Genomic DNA, 21,661 nt, shown 5'->3' on the forward strand with positions numbered 1-21,661 from the left:
TGCACCTGAATTCCAGTGCGGACAGATCCTGGCTTGCCCGAGGCATGCGGGAAGGGGCGAGGAGGGGGTGTTTGCCAGCTTTCCAGGGACAAGGCTTCTGCAGCATTCCGAAAGCCTTTGGAATGCCATCCAGGGCAATGCCTACAAACACGTGGCCAGCCGTCGCCTTCCAGGAAAACCCACCACCGGAGGGAGAGCTACACACAGCTCAGGTCTTAGTTGTGAGACAGGTCACACACATATATTCATGTAACTACCGAACTTCAAAACCTAGATCTATCCTAACAGATTTCTCTGCATCCCATTTGATCTTTACCAGGTACTGCAATAGAGGTTATTTTATACAGTCCAAAGATTTTACCAGGATATTACAAATGGTTCTTTGGGGAAATTTACTTCCGAAAATGTAAGCAGTAAAATTAAACCATATAGCAGCACATTTTCATCCCCTAAAAATATAAAATAATATGTATATTATACAGTAAATCAGTCATGACAGAGCACAATCACCTGCCTTTGATGGCACTTGGTCACTGAATAATTAATTCTTTGATGCCACAAGTTGGGATTTACGGATGCAACAGAGTACTTCAAAAAGCATCAATCTGAGTGTAGAAGCCCCAACCCAACCAGCGCCAAGAGCCAAATGCAGTCAGTGGAGTATTTGCGTGGCAGACTTCCTATCGTTACTTAGATGCTTATGGTCAAGCTGTTGTACGAGTAGTCGTAGAAGAGTTGAGCTGAGCGCTTCTGTGCGCCTGGAGACCCTACGAAGCTCGGAGTACCTGGGACCGGAGCGTTGCCCACGGCTGCAGGAAGCGCACGATGAACGGGACGGGGAGCAGGTTGAAGAGGAAAAAAGAAACTAGTGACTTAATGACAGTTCTTAACATGCTAAGAGGAACTGACCTGTCAAAAGAAAGTAAGAAAGGTAATAATAATTAGTGCGTGCTTTGGAAGACGAAGCAGAAAGGCAACATTGCAAATCAACAGCGGTGCTCCACAGAAACTTGATATGCAGCAACTGAAGAGCTGCAGTAACAGCAGTGAAACCAGATTCACGCAGAGCACATTTGTAGTGTTTACATGACCCTGACATGAAGGCAGGGGCTCTGCTGCCAAGTCTCAGAGGAAAAATGTGTCACATTTATCTTCAAGGTTACCAGCCCACGAACTGGCACGGTCACAATGAAACCATCCATTCTTCACCAGCTGTAAAATAGCATGAAGGAGTGTGCAAATACGGCCCCTTACACACTGCGTCTCCCCACCTCTCCTCTATTATCACTGTATTCGTTTAACAAGTTTTTTCTCTTCATGGGGGCATATGCTGATGACTTAGATGCACATACATCTTCACAATGCAACATTAAACGGCTCTACATAACATTATATATGAAATATGAGTGAGGAATACAACTGCATTTGAGATTGAGTGCATTTCAAATATTCTATAAGATTAAAGGAAAAGTAACAATTAAGGAAAAAAAGAAGACATAAACCCAAAGCAATCCTTCTGTTCCATGTTTCCTGACAGAAAGGTGCTTTCTCCCAAGGTCACATATCTCTCTCTGCATTACACAGACATCTTCCCCACTAAGATAATGGTAATTTCTTCCAGAAGCAGAGTTCAAGGTAATTTACCAAATACAGAAGTGATCTAAAGTTGATTATAAAATATTTGGAAAACAAACTTCAAAAATATATATTTTAAGTACACATTTCTCCTTAGTCTTATGGAAAGCAATACCAGAAAATCTCCAGAGGTCCTTTCCAATCTCAACTATATTCTATGATTCTAACACATGAGTAACTTTGAATTTTTGCCTATATTTTTCTTAAAACTCGTTTAATTAGCTAATACAAAAATCAGCATTGCAAAAATGGCCAAGTTTTGCCCTATTAAACATTTTCTTCGTTTTCTTGTATGATTAACAAAACTTGTTTAAAAAAGCTTTTCTGTTTTGTTTTGGTTTTTGCTTTTTTAAAATGTTTTCCCTGAATTAATGCTGGGATTTGCAGTTAGCTCCTAGCTGTCATCCTCATTAACACCTCCAAGGAAGCTAGGACAGTTTCCAACCCATGTATCGTATTGACGATGTTAACTGCAGCCTGCCTAGATGCAATGGAGATATTCATCTTGCCCAGGGATGGGGAGGTGCTGGGAACACACCGAAGCGGCCGGATGAGGGGATGTGCATGGAGAGCAGCCTGTTTGCACAGTGCATCCCACACATGCAGATCCCAGGGAAAGCAGCTTTCCGAATGACAGCGACCGCGATGGGGCGTTAGTGCTATTGCTAGCGCAGCTTCATTTCGATGCTTTTGTTCTCTTCCAAAATAAGGCATCAGGCAAGCCTGAGCAAATGTAGAAGGACAAGATAGGCAGATAAGAAGCTTCCTTGAGATGTGAAGCAGGATGTCGACGCATCCTCAATGCATTTGGATTTCTAAGCGTGTTCCACGGGCGTTCGCGTAGAGCACCCACGCGCTGACAGACCGCTCCGAGCGCCGCGTGTCACCTGCGCTGACGCTCACTAAGGAGCACGCTGACACAATCAAGTTCTCAGATCCTGCTCTCGTGCTTATTTACATTTCTAAAACTTACTACTATAGTTTTGAATAATTTATTTTAAAAAATTCATATGAAACCAGACTGCATAGTGGTTTTCATAATTCTGTGCAGTTTTTGACCTAAACGTTGTAGGGCTTGAAGTAAAACGATTTGCTTTGTCCAACGCAAGACAAATACATACCGTAGCTTTTGTTTTTTTTCTTTTTCCTGATGTTACTTGGGGGGAAAAATAATAAATAAAACCCTCAATACTAACCTTTCTGGATCCTGTGTTCTGTTTAGTTACAAGTCAAAGCACTTCCTAAATATTTTCTCTCTCATACATATGACAGTATAGAAGTCAGTTCTTTGTTATTCTGCAAACACATCCATCTCCATTATGTGATTTTTGGCTATGTGAAATTCAGAACCGTTCTTTAATATATTGTTAATATAATTCTCCCCACCAATTTCAAAAATTCATTACAAATTACACTAAAATACATTTCAACTATTTTTATTAAAACAATAGATGGAATTATGAGAGCTGACTCAGAACTGGTAGAGAAATACACATTTCTGGAGGCTGCAGCAATCCTAGTCCCATCTCATCACAGAAATCAAACAGGACTTCTTGTACTGTAGCTGCTGTCCTGCCAGCTGCACCAATGCAAACCTCCTGTTTCATAATTTCAGAGTCCCCAGATTTGGTATATAGCCCAGATACCCATTTCATTGCAGTTGCGTTTGTGAACATTTCCACAATGTGCACGGAGGGAACGATTCTCTTGGAGATTTCCAGACACTCCTTGGCCTACTGAGACTTCTGCTCAAGCTGGCTCTGAGCCATTTACAATTTTACGATCCCATTTAATACTGCCCACGTGTCTGTCTGTCTTGCGTACTGCTGTTATTCATCAAACGTTAAGTTCTATGGGGTGGAAGTCACCTTCCTGCTGCCCGCGCGCTGTCCTCGTCCCCACTGTGGGCGCAGCTGGGCACTCCAAGCTGCACTCGCACCAGCTCTTGGACTGGCCCAGAGCCACAGAATCCAGAAGGGTTGAGGTTGGAAGGGACCTCTAGGGATCATCTAGTCCAACCCCTGCTCCAGCAGGGACACCCAGAGCAGGGGCACAGGGCGGCATCCAGGCGGGTTTGAAGATCTCCAGAGCAGGAGCCTCCACAGCCTCTCTGGGCAGCCTGTGCCAGGGCTCGGGCACCCTCACAGCAAAGAAGCTCTTCCTCACACAGAGATGGAGCTGCCTGGGGTTTCAGCTTGTACCCGTTACCCCTTGTTCTGTCACTGGCCACCACGGAGAAGAGTTTGGCCCCATCCTCCGCACACTCCCCCCTCAGGTCCTTGTCCATATTGATCAGATCCCTCTGAGCCTTCTCTTCTCCAGGCTCCACGTGCCCCTGGTGCTGGGGAGCCCAGCAGTGCCCACGTCCTGCAGCCCAGCACGGGACAGCAGAGGCAGATGCTCTGCCCGCTGCCCACCACTGCCCCTCTAATGGCCATAACCAGCCGTCATGTTTCCCGTGCAGTGATGCTGGCATTGATTTCATTTCCTCTCATTGCAGTATATTTTTCTTCCAGAGATAGGGCACGCTACCTGACAGCAAACATTTATCTAGAGGTCATGTTTTTATTTCACTGCTGTTAAATTAATGAAAAGTTCTGTTCTATTTCTTGTTCAAAAGAACGTGGTGCAAGACCACTGAACTATGCTAGGAAAGTAATCTATAAAAGTTGCGCTGCAAAAGATGATTATTAACACTCTTAGTAAGGCTTCTGGGCTTTTACCCAAAAAAACTCAAAATTCGACTAAATGTGATTTTTCTGTCAAATAATTTGACAGACAAACATTTGTTATTTGCAAACAAGCTCCTTAGAAAAAGGACCAAACCTGCTTGATTATTGACTTTCCTTAATCACCGCCTATTCTTAATTTACTGTACTCTTCAATGCATCTTTCCAGGTTTGTACAAAAATTCAGATATAAACTGGGATGAAAAACTAATTATAAAGCCTATGGTTCTCTGAAGTAGCAATGGCAGCAGCATGTCTTTTAGAATTAGTGTCTTAAATTACTTCTATATCAAAGTGAAAGATGTATATACACCTTATGCCCCTTGTCACCATTGCCAGCAACAGAACCTCCCTGAAGGTTTTCAGTGGGAAACGAAACAGGCTGACTGACAAAAGCAAGAGGAACGTTACGATCCGCTCAAAAAGCCAAAGCCAGCACAAGCAGCCACTTTTGCTGAAGAGCAAAACACACTTTTCTTAACCTGGGAATGCAAGGGGAAAACTTTGATTAACAAACTGGGGATGGCGCAGTATGACTCACCGAGTTACCGAGGCAGCTGACGGCTTCCCTAGGGGGCTTGGGACTCTGCTCCGACAAGCCCTCCTTTCCAGCCATCAGCCATTCCCCACTTGCCCCATCAGGCACTTTTTTTTTTTTTTTTTTTTAGGACTTTGTTCTAACCTTTTGTGCTTTCACATTTATTTGGCTTTCATATTTTTCCCCAATTATCTCAGAAACCACCAATCCCTAAATTTAACCAGTTTCTTCTAGGATCTTCCTTTTCTCCTCCCTTCATCTCTGAACTGGCCAGCAACACATTCTGAGATGTATCTGAAGCTACTTATCCTCCACTATCCTCAGACATACAGCTCTGCACCTGAAACCAGCGGAGAGACTTACTTCCTTCGATTGCCCTTTATTAAATCCTATCTTGGTTTATGCTTATCTGGTTTTAGTTTTATCTGTTTCGTTAACAATTTTTATTAAAAAAAAAAAATCTACAGCTGTTGGCTTAATCCGTGCCTCTACCTAGTGTGTGGCTGCTGTGCTTCTTACAGTTGTACTTTCATAGTAGATGATGTCTCAAAAGCACAGCTGAGTTGACACGGTTCAGGCAGGCGGCAGCTTTTCTCCAAAGAGAAATGTTTGCAAACAATTTACATGCCTCTACTGCACTCCTTTCCCTCTGCTCTTTCTAGAGGTGGGAATGCAATGTAGGTGGACACAGGTTATCTTGCCTGTGAGACCAAAAAAGCAAGTTTCAGTTAGAATGAACTAATGCACAAAATCACTCAGCAAGGGCTTACTCCAGTTCAGCCACAGGATAAACATGTTGCTTGTAGCTACAGGGCTCATGGAAAACACAATCAACAGAAACAACCCACACAACACAATGAACGCTTGAATGTGGCGTGATGGATGGCTTGCACACATGCATGACAAGAAATATTCTCAAAGAAAAGAAAGAAAAGCACCAGAGAATGCTGAATGCCTGGAGGAAGCCACACACTATCAGGAAAAAAAAAAAAAGTAATAAAACAAAAGGACAAAAAAAGCCAAACCTGGGGGAGACCTTAGCAGCCCACTGGCTGGTTTCCATAGCCACTTGCTAACTAGCATCCAATCCCCAGCACGCTGTAACAAGGCAGACAAACCAAGCTATCATCTAAAACAACAACAGGGGTCAAATACCCCGAAAATAGACAGAGAAAGAGACCTTTTCAGCACTAAACCAGCCATCCCTTACCCCCCCACAGCGCTAGTCTCAATATGAAGGGCACATTTAAGCCTGTCTTTGCCTTCCCAGATGTAAACTGCAGATGGTGCCCAAGACAGTGCTCCACAGGCAGGACACTGTCCGTGCTGGTTACTGCAGCTACAAGTGTTCAGGCTGCCAGCTTTATTCGTGCTGCCATTAAAAAAGGAAGTTACTAAAGAGCGGGTGCAGATTAAATAAAACAGCTCTCTTCAGGATGCTGTGTGCCAGCTGCCTGGAACTAGTGCCACCTTCGTCTCAGTTAGCTTTGGTTTCATCAGGGAGCACACTGCCCTAGTTCACTTCCCTCTCTGCAGAAAGGTACAAAAGAGACCTTTGCAGAAGTGCACGATGCAGCAACTGCAAACCAAACCATCCTGTTGTTCACTCCACTATAACCATGGTGCTCTCATACAACGTGTCACTTATGGAAAGTCCTCCAATTTACACACGTGCTGGTGAGCAAACGTGTTTACTCTGTGCTTCCACCTCTCAAGCTATATCTCACCTTGAAACCATGAAGATTTGAACTTCTAATGCTTTCCATTTTGCAGGAGAAATGCTCACAGCTTCGCAGGTATTGGCTGCCACAGGCAGCTCCTGCCTTGGCACAGGAGTGGCTGGTGACTCTGCAACTAGGTAGAGCTACTGCCTTGTACGGGTTTATTTGCTAGGATTTCTCTAACCTCTTAGGGAATATCATAAAGAAGGAAGCATATTCATGTTATATAAAGCAAAAAAGAAGATTTCAGAGGCAATCTCTTAAGAATTCTTGCTTTACTACATGAGTTTCACACCCCTATGTATGGATTTTAGTACAGATTTGCAAAAGCATTTCAGTTTACGAAGTCAGTCCAAAGTGGTAACATTCATCAAAATGAAGTCTCAGCAGCAGCTTGCAAAATATTCTCTCTAATGAGGCACTCAAAGGTACTAATTTTCACAGTTAAGCTGTCAGCAAGAAAGAAAATAAGAATATAAGAAATATAAGAAAACTGGGTGGTCACAGGAAAACAGTGAACAAGTTACTTTGGTCTTACTTCTTGCTTATTTGGTGCTGTGATAGTAGCTGGAGTTGGACATCCCTCCTCCTCGAATGGCATGAACAGCTGTTGGAGAAGATGCCGGGTAATGACCAGGGCGGATGGGCTTGGCTGCGAAATAGAAGGGAGAAGCAAAACACAACATTTACCTTTCAAAGAAAATCTGCACCTCACCTTCTCCTCTAATAAAAAGCCCTTTGATTCCAGAAAAGGCACCGTTCAAAAAACATTCCCTTCCCCTGGCCACCAGATTCATCCCTCCGTGTTGGCTCTCATGCACCTTCTCATGCCTTCGTCCTCTACAGAGATTATGGACGGTTGATATAATGCAGGGGCGTAACAACCCATTTGATGATCAGTCATATACCTCCTGCCTCCTGTTCCCTCCAGGGACTATTTATGTCTTTCCAGGAGAAGCTGGGAAAGCCATTGATGGCTTTCCAGGACAGGGAGCAAAAGAAAGGAAACACTGTGCACTGCCTAGTTCTCACTCGGGTTTTAAGGTGCCAGTATGAAAGTATCTCCATTCAAAACATTGTCCTTCTCCATCCAGTCACTTTAGAAATTGCTACCTGAAAAGCTCTACCTTAAACACTGATGACATGCCCACATTCAGCTTGCAACTGCAGTTATATAAAGCACTGAGTTATAGAGGAAAACATAATTACACAGCCCAAAGTAAAGCATGCGGAGCAAGCAGGAGGAGATACAAGGGCCAGAAAGGCAAGGAAGGAAAGAACAGCTGAACCAGAGCATGTGGCGGGGTCGCGGGAAGGAATAAAGGAGCGACTAATTTGAAGAGACAAGTTTTCAGGTCATTAGAAGGGCACACAGGACCCATTATGCCATTTATTCACCAAGTTAAATAGCAGAGGAACTTCAAACTTCAAGTGGGGCATATTACATTAAAAAGAAAGTCTTTGAAGATTTTTGTACACCGGAGAACGACATCCAGCAGTTTGCCCTGAACCCCTGCTTTCAGGTTGCCCTTCATTTAAAAAAATGAGCAACCAAGGCAACCGTGAAGCGCGTGAGCAGCTCCTAACCCTCCAGCTCCGTGTCCTCACCGATCTGGGCCGAGTGCGCTCTGCGGGCCATGTTTTTGGCTCTCACGGCCTCCTTAATGCGATCCACCTCCTGCTGGTAGCGCTTGCGGTCGCGCATGGCGTTCTCCTTGGCCTCCTTCAGTGCACTCTCCAGGGCCTTAACTCTCTCTGCCGTAGCTCGAAGGCGTTTCTCCAGCTTAGGAAGCTCACAACGAAGATCTGCATTATCACGTACCAGCTGCACGAAACGAACGGCACAAAGAGCCTGAGAGACGTGCTGAGAAAGCCTCTCACCACAGCACACTGCTGTTCCTTTGCACGCTGTGGCGCTCTACAGGCATTTACTACAAATGAAAACACATGTGTATGTGTATTTATACACCTTTTGCAGACATTTCCAGTGGTTATGGCATGGTTGCCATCCAGTTCCCTCTTCAATCATATGGAAAAAACTGGAAACTTTTTGCCTCTCAAACATCACTAAGAATTACTACATTTTTATGGAAATACCTTTCAGGCTTAAGAACAAATGTGTTTATGTTCACAAAGAACTCTGAATTTATGAACTTCCTAGATTAAATTGGAACCTAAACAAAGTCTACCAGTTATCAAAACAACATTAATTTCAGCTTCAACAGTAGTCAAAAAGAGAGACTACTTTTTTTGATAAATCTAAAATCCTCATGAAAACAGAGATCCATCTGGAAAAATCCAGTATAAACTGTACTGAGCAGATGATATTGCTACTAAAAGGTAGGAGATAACTTTTCCAAGGAAGTGATTATCCCCTTTCTGGGATGTAAGCAAGGAAGTGGTTTAGCTACTTATTAATAATGCAGTGGAACAACCGCACACAAGAACATTCACACCCTGTTTGACAACCCAAGTGTTTTACAGCTGTTAGTCCAGGCCAAGTACCAGGGTGGGGGAAAAAAAAAAAAGAAAAGAAAAAGGCAGAAATGAAGCTAAAAAGCTGTCACAGGATGCTGATCGTGGAAGTGTTGAACACTTTAGTTGAGAACTGTAGGTGTCGTTTTCTCAGACAATAACTACAAGCCATCTTCAAGAATTATCCTCTTGAACATACAAAAATAGGGACTAAAATAAAAAGTAATTTGTCATACAGAAGAGCGATACAGTAAAAGATGCTGGTGCAGCTGACTTTTCAGAAGCAATCATCATTAAAACAACAAAAAGGCACGATGGCTTCTGATTTAACAGCACATACACACTATGAGGAAGAACGTGGAGCCCCTACCTGTTTGTGAACCTTTGTAAGTTGCTCCAGGTTGTTCTCAAGAAAGGAAATTTTCTGCTTCTGAGCAGCACTTCCACCCCCATCGTCACTGTCAAGTTCAACACTCTGCAAGGACAGTTACAAAATTACGTAAACCCATGTGGAAACACAGCTAAAAGCTCAGACATTTTGCAATTTTAAGCTTCCCAAAGGCAGGAAAGTTTTCCAGAACACCACGTTGAAGAGAATTTATTTTACCTGTTGATTTTATATTTAAAGAGCCACATTCTCTCTACATAGAAATAATTTTTCTTACAGAATAATCACGTGGGGATGCTGAATAGGAAAATCATAGATTTTTCTAATTGCAGATTGCTGAATTTGTGCAAGTTTCTAGAGCATGTTGAATGATTTCTGGTATATTCATTATACTACCTCTGAGAATTCAGTACCTGAACCGAATTGGGTGAGGCAATTTCACCTAATTCCTAAGGCTTTTCCTTAACAAATTAGGACTAAACAAGAGCTAAAGCCTGGATAAACAGTCTTAATCTTATTACTCACTATTATTGAAAAAGCATCTCATTTGGTACAACATGCACTAAAGGCTTCCAGTGAATCATGAGAAGAGGGCAAAAAGGCTTAAAACCCAGACTCAAACTGTTCATTTCTGTTAAAATGAAGTTCAAGTGAAATTCAAACTTACTTTTTTAACTCGAGTGGTGAGGTCCTGAACAAACAGTTTGCGCAGATTGTGGAGGGTCTGAAGTTCTCTTGCCTGGAATCAAAGTAGGAAAAAAAAACGCACAAACAATAAGGCACAGCAGATGTTCTGGGGTAAAAAATGCTCTTCAGACTAGAGTAGATATTATGACTTTACTGTGGTTTACTTACAGAATCGTATCTGCACATACATGTCTGCCTTATGTGTACACATTGGCTGTTCAAGCAGCCTCTACAGTTAGCCAGGTTACAGAGTTGCTACAACTGCTGACCCAGATTACAAGCTCAGACACGAGGCAGACTGTTCCCCTTCCCTAAACCGGCAGAAACCATGAGCACAAACAATGTCCTCTATATTGTGCCTTCTTTGCACGATCCACTTCCACGTCTGCAGAGCGCTCAGTCACCTGCAGGAACGGAAACCGCTGGGTTAAAAGGCTCCCTTGAATCCCGTATCGCATGGAAGCATCTTCCTCAAGTTGGTAAGAGCAACCTCAGCTCTTCCATTACGTGCTTATCTGCTCACATGCAGGAATTTAAATCAATCATTTGATAAACAGCAGCAGGGCTATGAGCTTTTGAACTCCTATTTTTTTTTTTTTATCTCTCAAAAGGAAAACTGATCTGAAGAGAGACAGTACCACAATAGGAACCTCAGGGAAGCTTCCTTCATGGTGAACGAAATGAGGAGAAACCATGCATTGTAAGCACAACTTATTTAAGCGTATTTATTTCCCCAAGTGTCTGTTCTGAGCAGACGTGCCAGGGCCATTGCCCCGGGGGCAGAGCTGCGGAGCCGCGGGCTCCCGAACGCGCAGGCTCAGACGTGCTGGCCAAGGGCATCTCCCAAGCCCAGCTCCCTTCCACAGGCTCCTGGATTTTAGTTCAGGAGAGGGATCCGAGGCCAGGACCTTCCTCCCCAGCCCAGCAGTGGGAGGAAAGGGCAGAGCAACAACCACCCAATGCAGCCCCACAGAAACTATTCTTCCTGCTGCCCTCCTCCCGGGGATAATCCAAAGGACACAGCTCCTACAGGAGGCTGATGCCTCCCTATATGAACGTGCTGGGGGATCTCCTATTTTGTCCAGGACTGCACATGTTATGCTTGATTTTTTTTTCCTGTATTTCTATTATTAAAGGTTAACAAAGTGAATACAATTTGGAATATAAAGATATTTATTTAATTTTTTTTTTAAATCTGTTTTTCTGCAAACTGACCGTATCACACTGCCTAACTCTGATTTCCAGCTGCCTTACATTTAGTGCACAGGGTGTTTTTTTTTTTTTTTTTTTATAAAAAAGGGGCTTTCAGACACATAAGGTGTGTGAGCAGCTCAAGAACAGCTACAGAAAGCCGGTTAAATCTCTCCTCACAGGAATTTTTATTCAAACAGGGCTTATTTCTAGGGAAGCCAACAACCACCAAAGCTGAAAGGACCAGGATTGCCCAGCTTCAGAATAAAAACGATCCAGTTTTTCAGTGTTGAGCTCCTAATGACCCTCAGGCCCCTACAAGCTTAGTTTTTCTGAAGTATCATACAAAGGAGAAAAGGCTGTTCTTGACTTCAAAAGCATATTGTTTTGCATACTTAATCAATATGTCTTATGGTAATAGATAGTTACTTAAAAATGAAGTTCTATTAATAAAAAATAAGGTTTAAAGATAACTTTTCCTCTCATACTAATGAAGTAAATGTAGATACTGGACATGATTCACCAATGAATTTTCAGTGTGTCCTCTAAGCTAACCCCGATAGTCTGATTTCTGACTGAAGTTTTCCCTTACAACAGGAAATCCGTAAAGGGTAGAAGAAAAACAGTTTATGTAGTTGTTCTTTTTCCCCCCACACACCAGTTGAAGAACCAACATACGAATTTAGCACATTATACTCGTGCAAATAAATACATAATTCCAACAGACATACAATAACAGTATGTTATTGACTAAGTTCTGAGACCTTTGAGAAAGTTTCTCTGTTTTACAGAGAGAAATGTAGCTTCCAAGAAGACCGTGTAGCAGTAATTAAGCCTGAAATCATCCTTCAGAAAGAGCATCTTTTTAGACCTGCCAGCACAACCTTAGATTCCTTAGTAAGCCATTGCCCTGGTCATGACAGAGGCAGGTATATACCAGGTGCCTACACTGTATTCAGTACACCAGGTTCTCCAGGTGAGTTACAAGAGCAAGGAGAGCAAAACAAGTGGAGATCTAACAGTGATAGCTTATTCACAGGAGGCAATAATATTTAGGTCATATTTTAGTAATATTTCATCTTAAATCCTGAGGCTCATTTTAATAATTGAGCCTCAATTATTAAAATGTGTAAAAATGCACAGATTTAGATTATTCTGATATAAATTGATCATTTTCTTGAACATAGACATAAGCGTTTTGGCAATAAATCAGTGATGAAGACCATGGTGGGAGGAAGGAGGGAAGCTCAATAACCTGTAATTAAAACATACCACAGTCTCCTCCAGCCCCTTGAGATCTTCTCTGGCTTGTTCCCTTTTATCATTCAGCAATCTAGAAAGATCACAATATTAAACACCAATCAAAAGCACGAAGTCATGTGTGACAGGAGAACATTAAGCAACATTTAATTTGAGCACATCTGCTGCTTTGCACAAACTGTACCTCTCTGCACCTCTATTTTTTCTTTTCACATTTTCAGCTAATGATCGAGCCACCACCTCCACTTTGGCGAGTGTTTCTCCCCACATGTTCCACAAATTCCCTCATTTCTGAGAAGGGCATTTTCCCCACACATTTAGCTCATTAGAAACAGAAACACTTTTTTTTTTCTTTCTTTTTTGGTTTTAAGGAAATTTTGATGAATTGCTATGACATTTCATAAAACTGAAGCTTGTAAAAACAATATGTACATACATATACACACCCCTACATGCACATCTCCACATCTACTAGAAAATAAACACCTATATGGAGTAACTGGTAAGGATTTTTTTTTTTAACAGTGAATGGTGGTATTTTACCAAAATGATATTTTCAGTGTGAATATGTTGATATAAATGCTTCTCACTAGACCATCTCCAATAGATGCATTAAAAAACATTATACTCAAGGACACCAGCCGAGAAAAATCATCGACTTACATAAGCTTTTCCAGTTTCATTTCTCTTTCCTGGTCCTCAATCTTTAATTTATCATAATCAGCAGTCAGTTTCTCTTGTTCCAGTTGCAGCTTCTGATTCATACTAGAATGCAAAAGAACTAAGGTCAGCACAACTCAGTCCTGAACACCACGAACAAGTGCAGGTAAATCTTCATGCACAGAATTGGGTTAAACAAAGTAAATCTGTAACTCCCTACTGAACATTTCTGAAAGAGTAAGCAAAAGGATCTGAGGAGCAACGTTTTTTTTCTTGAAAGTGTAATTGAATACAGACATCTAATTTCTCTTCCCTTGTTTCTTCTACATTAAAGGACAAACTGTTCTTGCAATTGTTCTCCCCTGCTTCCTCATGTTTGTTATTTCCCTCTTATTAGTTGGCAATCACACTATAAGTCTGATGAAAGAATAAACACTTTTGGAATTGCCTAGATTTAACAAACGCTTTAAAAACTAAGAATACAGTAATAAAGATCTTGGTTTTCCAAGCATGTTATACATAACAAATCCATTAAGCGTGTCACAAGAATACTGAGCTAACAGCAGAGTTGTTCTGAGCACACTTTGGGGTATCTAATTAACAGAAATACGCTTCCACGTCAGGAGCCTGTGCTAAGGCGAGACAGCAGGATTTGAGTCACCCAAGCTCTCAGAAAGCCTGTGACAGGGCCCTCAAAACTTAGGGTTTTAGATCTATTATCCTCAGAGTTTCTATTATCTAGCAACCTGTAGATATATTATTCTTTCCTCATATCTATAACTTTATACAACTGTAATGGCTCCACAATAAAAAAAAATAGGCACTTTAATCCCCAGTGCAAAATACATGGTTGGCTGTTGAACATAAGTATATTTGTGTCTGTAAAACTCCAAAATATAGAGCTATTAAAAACAAAACCAACCAAATAGAACAGTCCTAGAAGCATCACAGAAGAGTAAAGCCACAAGAGACAGAGCAAATGAACATACTCTCTGATTTCATCAATTATTTTCTGCTTCTCTTCAATTTCATCTCTCAGTCTGGACAGCTGCTTCTGATGGGCTTCCCTGTGACTCTCCATCTGCTGCTCCAGGGCCTTCTGCAGATTGCAAACACAAAGCCATGCGCCACCAGAAACCCAGCCAGTTTGTATCAAGCCAGTAATTCATGAATCTTCTTGGTGCATTTTTTATGATTATAAGATTGGGGTGGCTACTAAGCTAAGCATTTGATTCAGGTGCAGTTTTAAGCAATACACATAGACCCACTCTTGCTTTTGATTTCTCACAAAAGCGTGCAAAATGTAGTGCTCTTAGCACGTCAAGAATTAAGCTGTTCTTAACCAGGCTCCCCTATGCCACCCATTTTCTTGCCAAAAAGAAAAACTTGTCATGGTTTATCTTTACACATAAATCCAAAACAGAAAACAAAAAATCCTCCAGAGAATAGCATATCCAGAGCCTTGCTATTTAACTTCTAAGATTAGAAATAACTCAAGTTAAAAAAAAAAAACTCTTTAGATTAAGAGATTTTACTTTTTTGCCACAACTGTGATAAATTCACAGCTGTTTTTATACTTTTAACTATATGTATTATACATATATATATATATATATATATATCTCAGAGAAAAATGTTTTCTTAAGTTGACAAACCTCTATCACTCCCTTGTTAAGTCATACTTTTTCCTTCTCAACAGAAAAACAACTCACATATTACTGCCTAATAGTTCTTCCTCACATTCCACAGGAAAAGAAAAATGATCAGAAAGCAGGTTTATATTTCATTACTATTATTCAGAGAAGATTGGCAAAGTTCTTACCAAAAAAACTTGGCACAGTCTGGTCTTTTAAAATTAAATTTTGGTATCTAAATTGCATCAAAATAATCCAAGTATCTCAAACTCACTGCTTTTAACTACTTAACTTCAACTGAGTTCCAGCGGCATAAAATTGCAGTAACGGAGGTGAAATCATGCCATTTCTCAATCACACAGAAAGAAGTTATTCCCAAATGCAATATACTGCATATTATATTTTAATTCTGCTCATGATGATTTGTGGAACCCAAACATCAACCCTGACCTCTTCACGCTCTGAGGACTGGCTCAGTTCTCAGAAGACACCGGCCTCTGTTCTCAGAAGACACAGTCACCTCAGATGGTCTGGCTATAATTTCCTCTCTTCTCCCACAACGTGATCCTCACCAGCAACACTAGCAAGTTCTTCAGTTTCAAATTGGGAAGGTCATGCAATTACACAAGGTCAGACTTTCTAATAGAAGTTGGCAGTTCTGACAAACTCGGGAAATGTTTTTAAAAGAGCACATGTGTACAGGAAGACAAAATTACACTCTAATTGTCAGCTTAATGAACAGACTCCCCATGAAATGCTCTCTAAATTGCAGCATGCAACACTACCTTCATTTCCTCTGCATCCTGAAGCCGGGTCAGATGTTCCTTCTCCTTATCCTTGAAGCTGACTTCATGCATTTTTTCTGTTTACAGTTTGAGAGAGCTGAGAATTAGCCAAACGGCTCTAGAATGTTCAGAATATTTAAGAAGTTCCCCTTTGCAGGGGCGAGCAAATTTGGAGGAACAGAAGCAGCCACAGTTCGGCAGCATCCTACCTCTAAAATTCCTGCTTTTACTATCAGTTCATACTTTTTTTTTTTTTTTTCAATACACCCGGCACTCTGCTCTTGTCTCCTCACAACCCCAGCTTAGAGCAATTCTCATCTCCTTTTGCCTTCTGCTGGGAAACAGTGACCTCCAGAACCAGACCATTCCTTACAAACAGGATAGGAATATCAGGAGATAGAATAAAAAGCCACCCAAAATTCATGCAGATGTTTAAATAAGTTGTCAGCATCTGCTGCTCCTGGAGCCAGAGAGGATCCCTTGTGCAAAAGGTCTAGACTCATGTTAAAGCTATTAGGTCACATCGTAAATAGGGGCTTAATACTAGAAAAAAAATGCTTTTTAAATCATGTAATGGTGTTTTGCCAGCTTTTTCATGTCTAGATTTCACAGCACTACTGTGAGACATATGTGAGCATTCTTACTCATAGAAACATAAAGTGAGGGTCACTGCATAATTTTTCAAAAGAAGCAAAACTTAAGTTTTTCTGCATCTGTGAATGGACTAGGCTGGAAGGGCTAACCCTTTATCTCAGGCATAAACTACAAAGCTTTTACCTTAAGCATAAACTACAAATACATGCAAGTGTGGTGAATATCCCAATTTGTAATTTCATGATTCCACTGCAAAACACTAAACAGAAAATTGCTGCAGTACTACAAAGGAAATAGTTCAGTGTCTAAATATTACTTGCACAGTTAGGTCTTCTGTCTGTGCACTGAAATTTTTGAGGTCAACTAAATGAACTAAAATCCTGTCTGTTCAATCATATTTCTATGACATTGAGGTATGTCTATGATAAAGGAAGAGAGCAGGATAGCAAGTCAAACAGCACAAACTCTGGTGAACAGGAGAAATGACACTAGGTTCTACATAGAATTATCTTGGATGTAGTTGGTAAAAGGAAAGACTCGACACTGCACCTTGAGCACGTAGCTTGGCAAGTTCTTCATTGAGAGAGTCTTGTGATTCTTCCAGCTGCCTTCTCTTCTGCTCCATATTTTGCATGTAGTCTGTCAGGGACTTAATCTTTGCTTCATGCTTTGAAAAGAGTAATGAGATTAAGTAGCACACCTCATCATCTAAAAATTCTGGTGCCATCTTACATAAAGAAAAATACAAAGAAATGACGACGGGGAGACAATACCAAAAACAATCAAACAAAAAAGCCCACACAGATAAAGAGGCAGAGAAATACCTAGAAGGTCTAGTATGATAACAAAGACCTCCAGAAATAGTGACAGATGCAACATAAAACAGAGCACAGGCACAGGATGATAAACGGTGGGGCAGAGGCTTAGCACTGGAGACCTCATGTCTATGAACGACGCATGGGTGATGAGTTAACGAACTGCAGGCCTGCAGCTACACAAACTAGATTAGGGCTAAAAGAGCAAAGAAACAGCATCTAATTTATGTAAGAAGCACACCATATAATAAATTCAGTTGTAATGTCACTGCAGACGAGAGTAAAAACAGCACAGTTTAAAAGCATGCTAGCAAACAAAAACAATCCCCGGTGGATCCCAGAGAAAGGAGCAAATGCTCCTCCTCAAATGCTCCTCTGTCCTACAGGAAAGTCATCAGCACAAACATTCTTCTCAGCACGGAGCCCCAGATGCTGACAAGTCACCATTAACACCCTCACCACCCTCACTACCACAATGAAACCAGCAGCATGAGGATCCAGAGGAGCAGGGGAAAGGCAAGTCTATCATTAGAAAAATATCACAAAGACCCCTATATAAAATTGTGTGTATAGCAACTTTAAATATCTTCTTGTTAATTATCTTTTTGTGTATAGAAGCATTCTTTTTCTTTCTGTAACAATTGGAGATGGACTAACAACGATTAAACTTAATGTTTCAATTATACTAATAATAAATTTTCAGCTTTATAAAGTGCTTCCCCTTTGCCCATGAGCAAGTTTTTGAGCAAAACACCACCCAGCTTCCTCCTGGTTTTGAAGAAAGATGAGCCTCAGTAAGATCTCACTTTCAGGGCTCCCAAAATGCTACGGCAAGGTGATGACAGGCTGAAGAGTATTTGCGTGGTTTCTTCACCACATCAACACACAACACAAATGCTGTCAGGAAGGCGAGATTGCAAGGCCACAGCATCTTATATTACCTCTTTCCACAGCTTCACATAAGTCACTCAAGTCTTTACTGAGGCAAGTTCCCAAGGAAATGGAAGGAAGATTTCCTTTAGTGGCTATGCCAGCTTACAGTATACTTTAAGACAGCATAAAAATTGTCAGTTTTATTTAATATTTTTGGACAGCCAATATCTGCAGGACTGCAGCCTCCCTGCTTACACATGCTTACAGCTATTACTGAGGAACTTAATACAGACATTTTATTGCAGAATAAGAGATTATCCCTGCCTGAGGTTTTCTTGGCTAGCAGGTGGCAAGTGAAGTGCCGTAAGCCCAGATCATCTCTCGACTTCATGTGCACATCAATCAAAGAGCTAAGTAGGTTAAAGCAGTTGCCCGCTCTCTCTGCAGGATGCTCCAGCAGCACTGCTCACAATGTGCCACCTACGGCAAAGCCCTCCTACCATCTGGGTTTCTAACTTGCATGGTTGTGTTTTCCATAAAGTACCATCTCACATATTGCTGCCTAGCTATCCATGAGCATCCTGATGGTCCAGGTGCTGGGGACTTGCAGTGTTTTGCTTGTGAACCCAATAATCCCCCATTTCTTTTCTCAGGTGAAAGTGAAGGTACAAGACACAAATACACGGTGAGGAAATCTGAGGAGGATTTTCACTATTATCCTACAGAAAATACGTAGATCTACAAGGAAAACATGATCTTATCACAGAATATGCTCAAAAATATTTAGAGGGAGGGAAAGGAGAAAAGAGAATAGAAAACATGGAAAAGAAACATGGCTCTACTCCCTGTGTTATCACTCTTTGTGCACACGTTTCACAGAGAAGGAGGCCAAGAGAGTCAACCTGGCTTCCAAGGGCCAAGGGCAGAACAACACACCTGGGAGATGAGGAGCTGGCAGGCTGCTAGCTCCCTCTCGCTGGCGTTCATCTTCCTGTTGGAGTCTATCTGGGCACTCTCCAGCTGCTTGCTGCGGTTCACGAGGGATTTCACCTCGGATTTCATCTTACTGATGTAAAGCCGCGCCATGGTGAACTCTTCTTCGATCACCCCGTTCACGTCTGCTAACTGAACACACAAAAGATTGCAATCCTCAGGACATAGTTCTCCAAGAAAACAAACTAAGACAAATGGTCTTCTTGCTGGGAATCAGTTGTCTAGAGCTAGATAACCTCTATGGAAACCCACCAAAGCTCAAGGGATGCATAAGGGTCTTCAGGTCACCTCAAAAGATGGCACCCCACTCTGCTTCTCAATTTTTTTATTGATAATCCTCAAAAGTGAGAAATTAAGCATGTGGTCACAGTGTGCTTCATTGACTTAGTGACTCAGCAGCTAAAGCAAGCAAGCCCACCTGGTAGGAATATATTTTGACAGAAGTTTCTCAGGCACCAGCACAGGAAGGTTTTCTCTCAGGCATTGAAAGCTGAGGTGCATTTTCAAACCACTCCTTTGAGAAGCCTCTCCCTGAGGGACCAGGCCTTTTTGATAAGGAATTGCAGGACAGAGCTTTCTCTGGAAATCCCACCTGGCAACAGGGTAACCCCTCTTTTCTCTAAATATTAACACCAGCCTATATATATATGCGCACACATACCATTTCCTTTCCTGGGTTAACACTCTGGCTTTAGCTGTTTGCCTTTCTTTTCATGATTTTTCAACTATTTAATTCACATAACACAGTGATATGATAACACAACAGATGATTTTCTCAGAACGAGCATATGGGTAATAACTTATTTCATGTGTCTTCACCTTTTTTTTTTTTTTTCTCCATAACAGCCAAGGGGAAGGTAATATGGTCTGCACCTTCTCCCTACTGCCTAAAAATACTACTGGTCCTAAACACTCCATCCAATAAAACACACTTTGAGAAGGTCCCAATTGCAACAAATTCAAAACCATTTTACTGAAGTCTTTTTCAATCTTGCCTCATTTACATCCATATCTGTCCTGGAAAATGCTGACATCTCTCTTACTGTAAGATTTTTGTATCAAACGGCTCCGTTTGCAAAGATTCCCTCCTTCCAATTACAGAGGCCACCAGGGGTTGCTGTAACATCTAGCAAGGCTTGTTCTGGTGGCCCTGGAATCTCTACGAACAGGTCAGAGGACCCAGCCTGCAGCCTCTGCTGTAACAGCAGCTTGGAGCATCTGCAGGTCTAACTGGGTTGATTCTGAGAGCTGTCAATCCCTAAGTCCAGCTGCACATACCTGTTTTTACCCTTGTGAACCATGAACCAGATAAGATGGTAGCTCAAAAACTGACCAAAGGTAAGAAGTTAAAGACAGTGTAAATAGCTCACATACATCTTGAGAATAAGTTTAGCAACTGCTCTTTTTCATATGGTTTTGAATGATCAGAGAAGACAACATTAATTACATGAAGAACATTTTCCAGGCCATGAAAAGTTTCCCTCGCAGCTGTGACATTTAGCACCTTCTCTCAGGATTACAATTTCGTTCACCTATAACACGAGTGTGTCATAGTGAGAAACTGCCTCTTCTCCCATACCTGTAAACCTAAGAGCCAGGCAGAGAGCAAATTTCAAAGCAAACTTGGCCAAAATCTGCACCACCATCTCAGACACATTCAGATACCACGGCTTCTGCTGCTCGAGCAATACTCTCTCCTATTCTTACCTTCTTTCTTCAGAGGACGGTGATTCTCTGGAGTATTTTTTCCTTTAAGAGCATTGGCTAACATACAAAAGTTAAGTTTGCTCTGCTATCACATACATTTTTAAACAGTATTTAACACCAATGCTGAAAAACAAAGGTTTTAAGTATCCTGTGTTTGGAAACGCACATTGCATGATGCTCAGAAAGGCTGGGCTCTTTGATGGAGATAGACCCTGTTCAAAATTAGAAAGTGAAGTGCAGAAAATAGATTTCATGCAGGTCTTTGCATTCAGATGTACCAGATAGCTGTGAGCAAGGAACTCCGGCTTTAAGACTAGATCACGTTCAGCTACATGGCAGCTGTAGGAGAAGTCTGGAGCAATGGTTTAGCAGCCCCAAAGCCTAATCTCACTGATAATGATTATTTGGATTGTGAGAATAGAGGGTCATGTCAACTAACCAGGGAGCACTGCGATGTGCATGTTGTCCAGGGGGAACCCCAGAGCAGATCTGACCAGGGAGAAGCATCTCTGTAGCTTTTCCACACTAAGATGGTGGGGCCTTTTTTGCTTATTTTTTAAATATTTAAAGATAGCCAACTTACTGTTTTAACATCATTAGTACCAATGATTCCTCCAATCTCTCCCAGGTCCTTAAGCAGCAAGTTTAAGATCTCTGTAGCTCTTTTCTTCTGATGGTTACTGAGTTCCTGTAACTGGCCCAGCTCCCTTTGGGTAGTTGTCAGGACAGTCTGAAACAGTTTGAAAGCAAAAGTTATCATCCTCCCCTCACATTATCTTTATTCATAAGCAACTTCATTTTAAAAAAAAGCATTTCCTCGGTTTCCTTGCAGGACAGAGTAAATTTGCTAAACAGCTCACTGTCTAAAGTATCTTTTCTTAAATAAAATAATTCTGTCACTCAGAGCTAGCCGTAGTTCTATACTTGATTTCTCATGCTTCAAAGTTCAATAGTGCCACTTTTGGGCATCAGGTCT

At 41.5% G+C, this 21,661-nt stretch overlaps 1 protein-coding gene across 1 annotated transcript in view; it reads right to left on the minus strand.

Moving 5' to 3' along the window:
• Positions 1-219: 219 nt before the first annotated feature.
• The window catches only part of KIF5C (kinesin family member 5C), a 66,929-nt gene continuing 45,487 nt past the window's right edge, over positions 220-21,661 (minus strand). Inside the window, exons 15-26 of the mRNA XM_088529156.1 lie at positions 21,269-21,415; positions 18,922-19,110; positions 16,847-16,964; positions 15,704-15,780; positions 14,274-14,383; positions 13,288-13,389; positions 12,637-12,697; positions 10,154-10,225; positions 9,469-9,573; positions 8,232-8,448; positions 7,162-7,275; positions 220-909 (exon numbers count right to left, since the gene is read on the minus strand). Coding sequence (XP_088385282.1) covers positions 7,169-7,275; positions 8,232-8,448; positions 9,469-9,573; positions 10,154-10,225; positions 12,637-12,697; positions 13,288-13,389; positions 14,274-14,383; positions 15,704-15,780; positions 16,847-16,964; positions 18,922-19,110; positions 21,269-21,415 — 1,305 coding nt within the window. The 3' untranslated portion in view covers positions 220-909; positions 7,162-7,168. The remainder of the gene's footprint in view (positions 910-7,161; positions 7,276-8,231; positions 8,449-9,468; positions 9,574-10,153; positions 10,226-12,636; positions 12,698-13,287; positions 13,390-14,273; positions 14,384-15,703; positions 15,781-16,846; positions 16,965-18,921; positions 19,111-21,268; positions 21,416-21,661) is intronic.

This window comes from Tinamus guttatus, unplaced genomic scaffold, assembly GCF_059628265.1.
Source record: "Tinamus guttatus ecotype Peru unplaced genomic scaffold, ASM5962826v1 Tinamus_guttatus_pri_ptg000325l, whole genome shotgun sequence".
Taxonomy (NCBI): Eukaryota; Metazoa; Chordata; class Aves; order Tinamiformes; family Tinamidae; genus Tinamus; species Tinamus guttatus.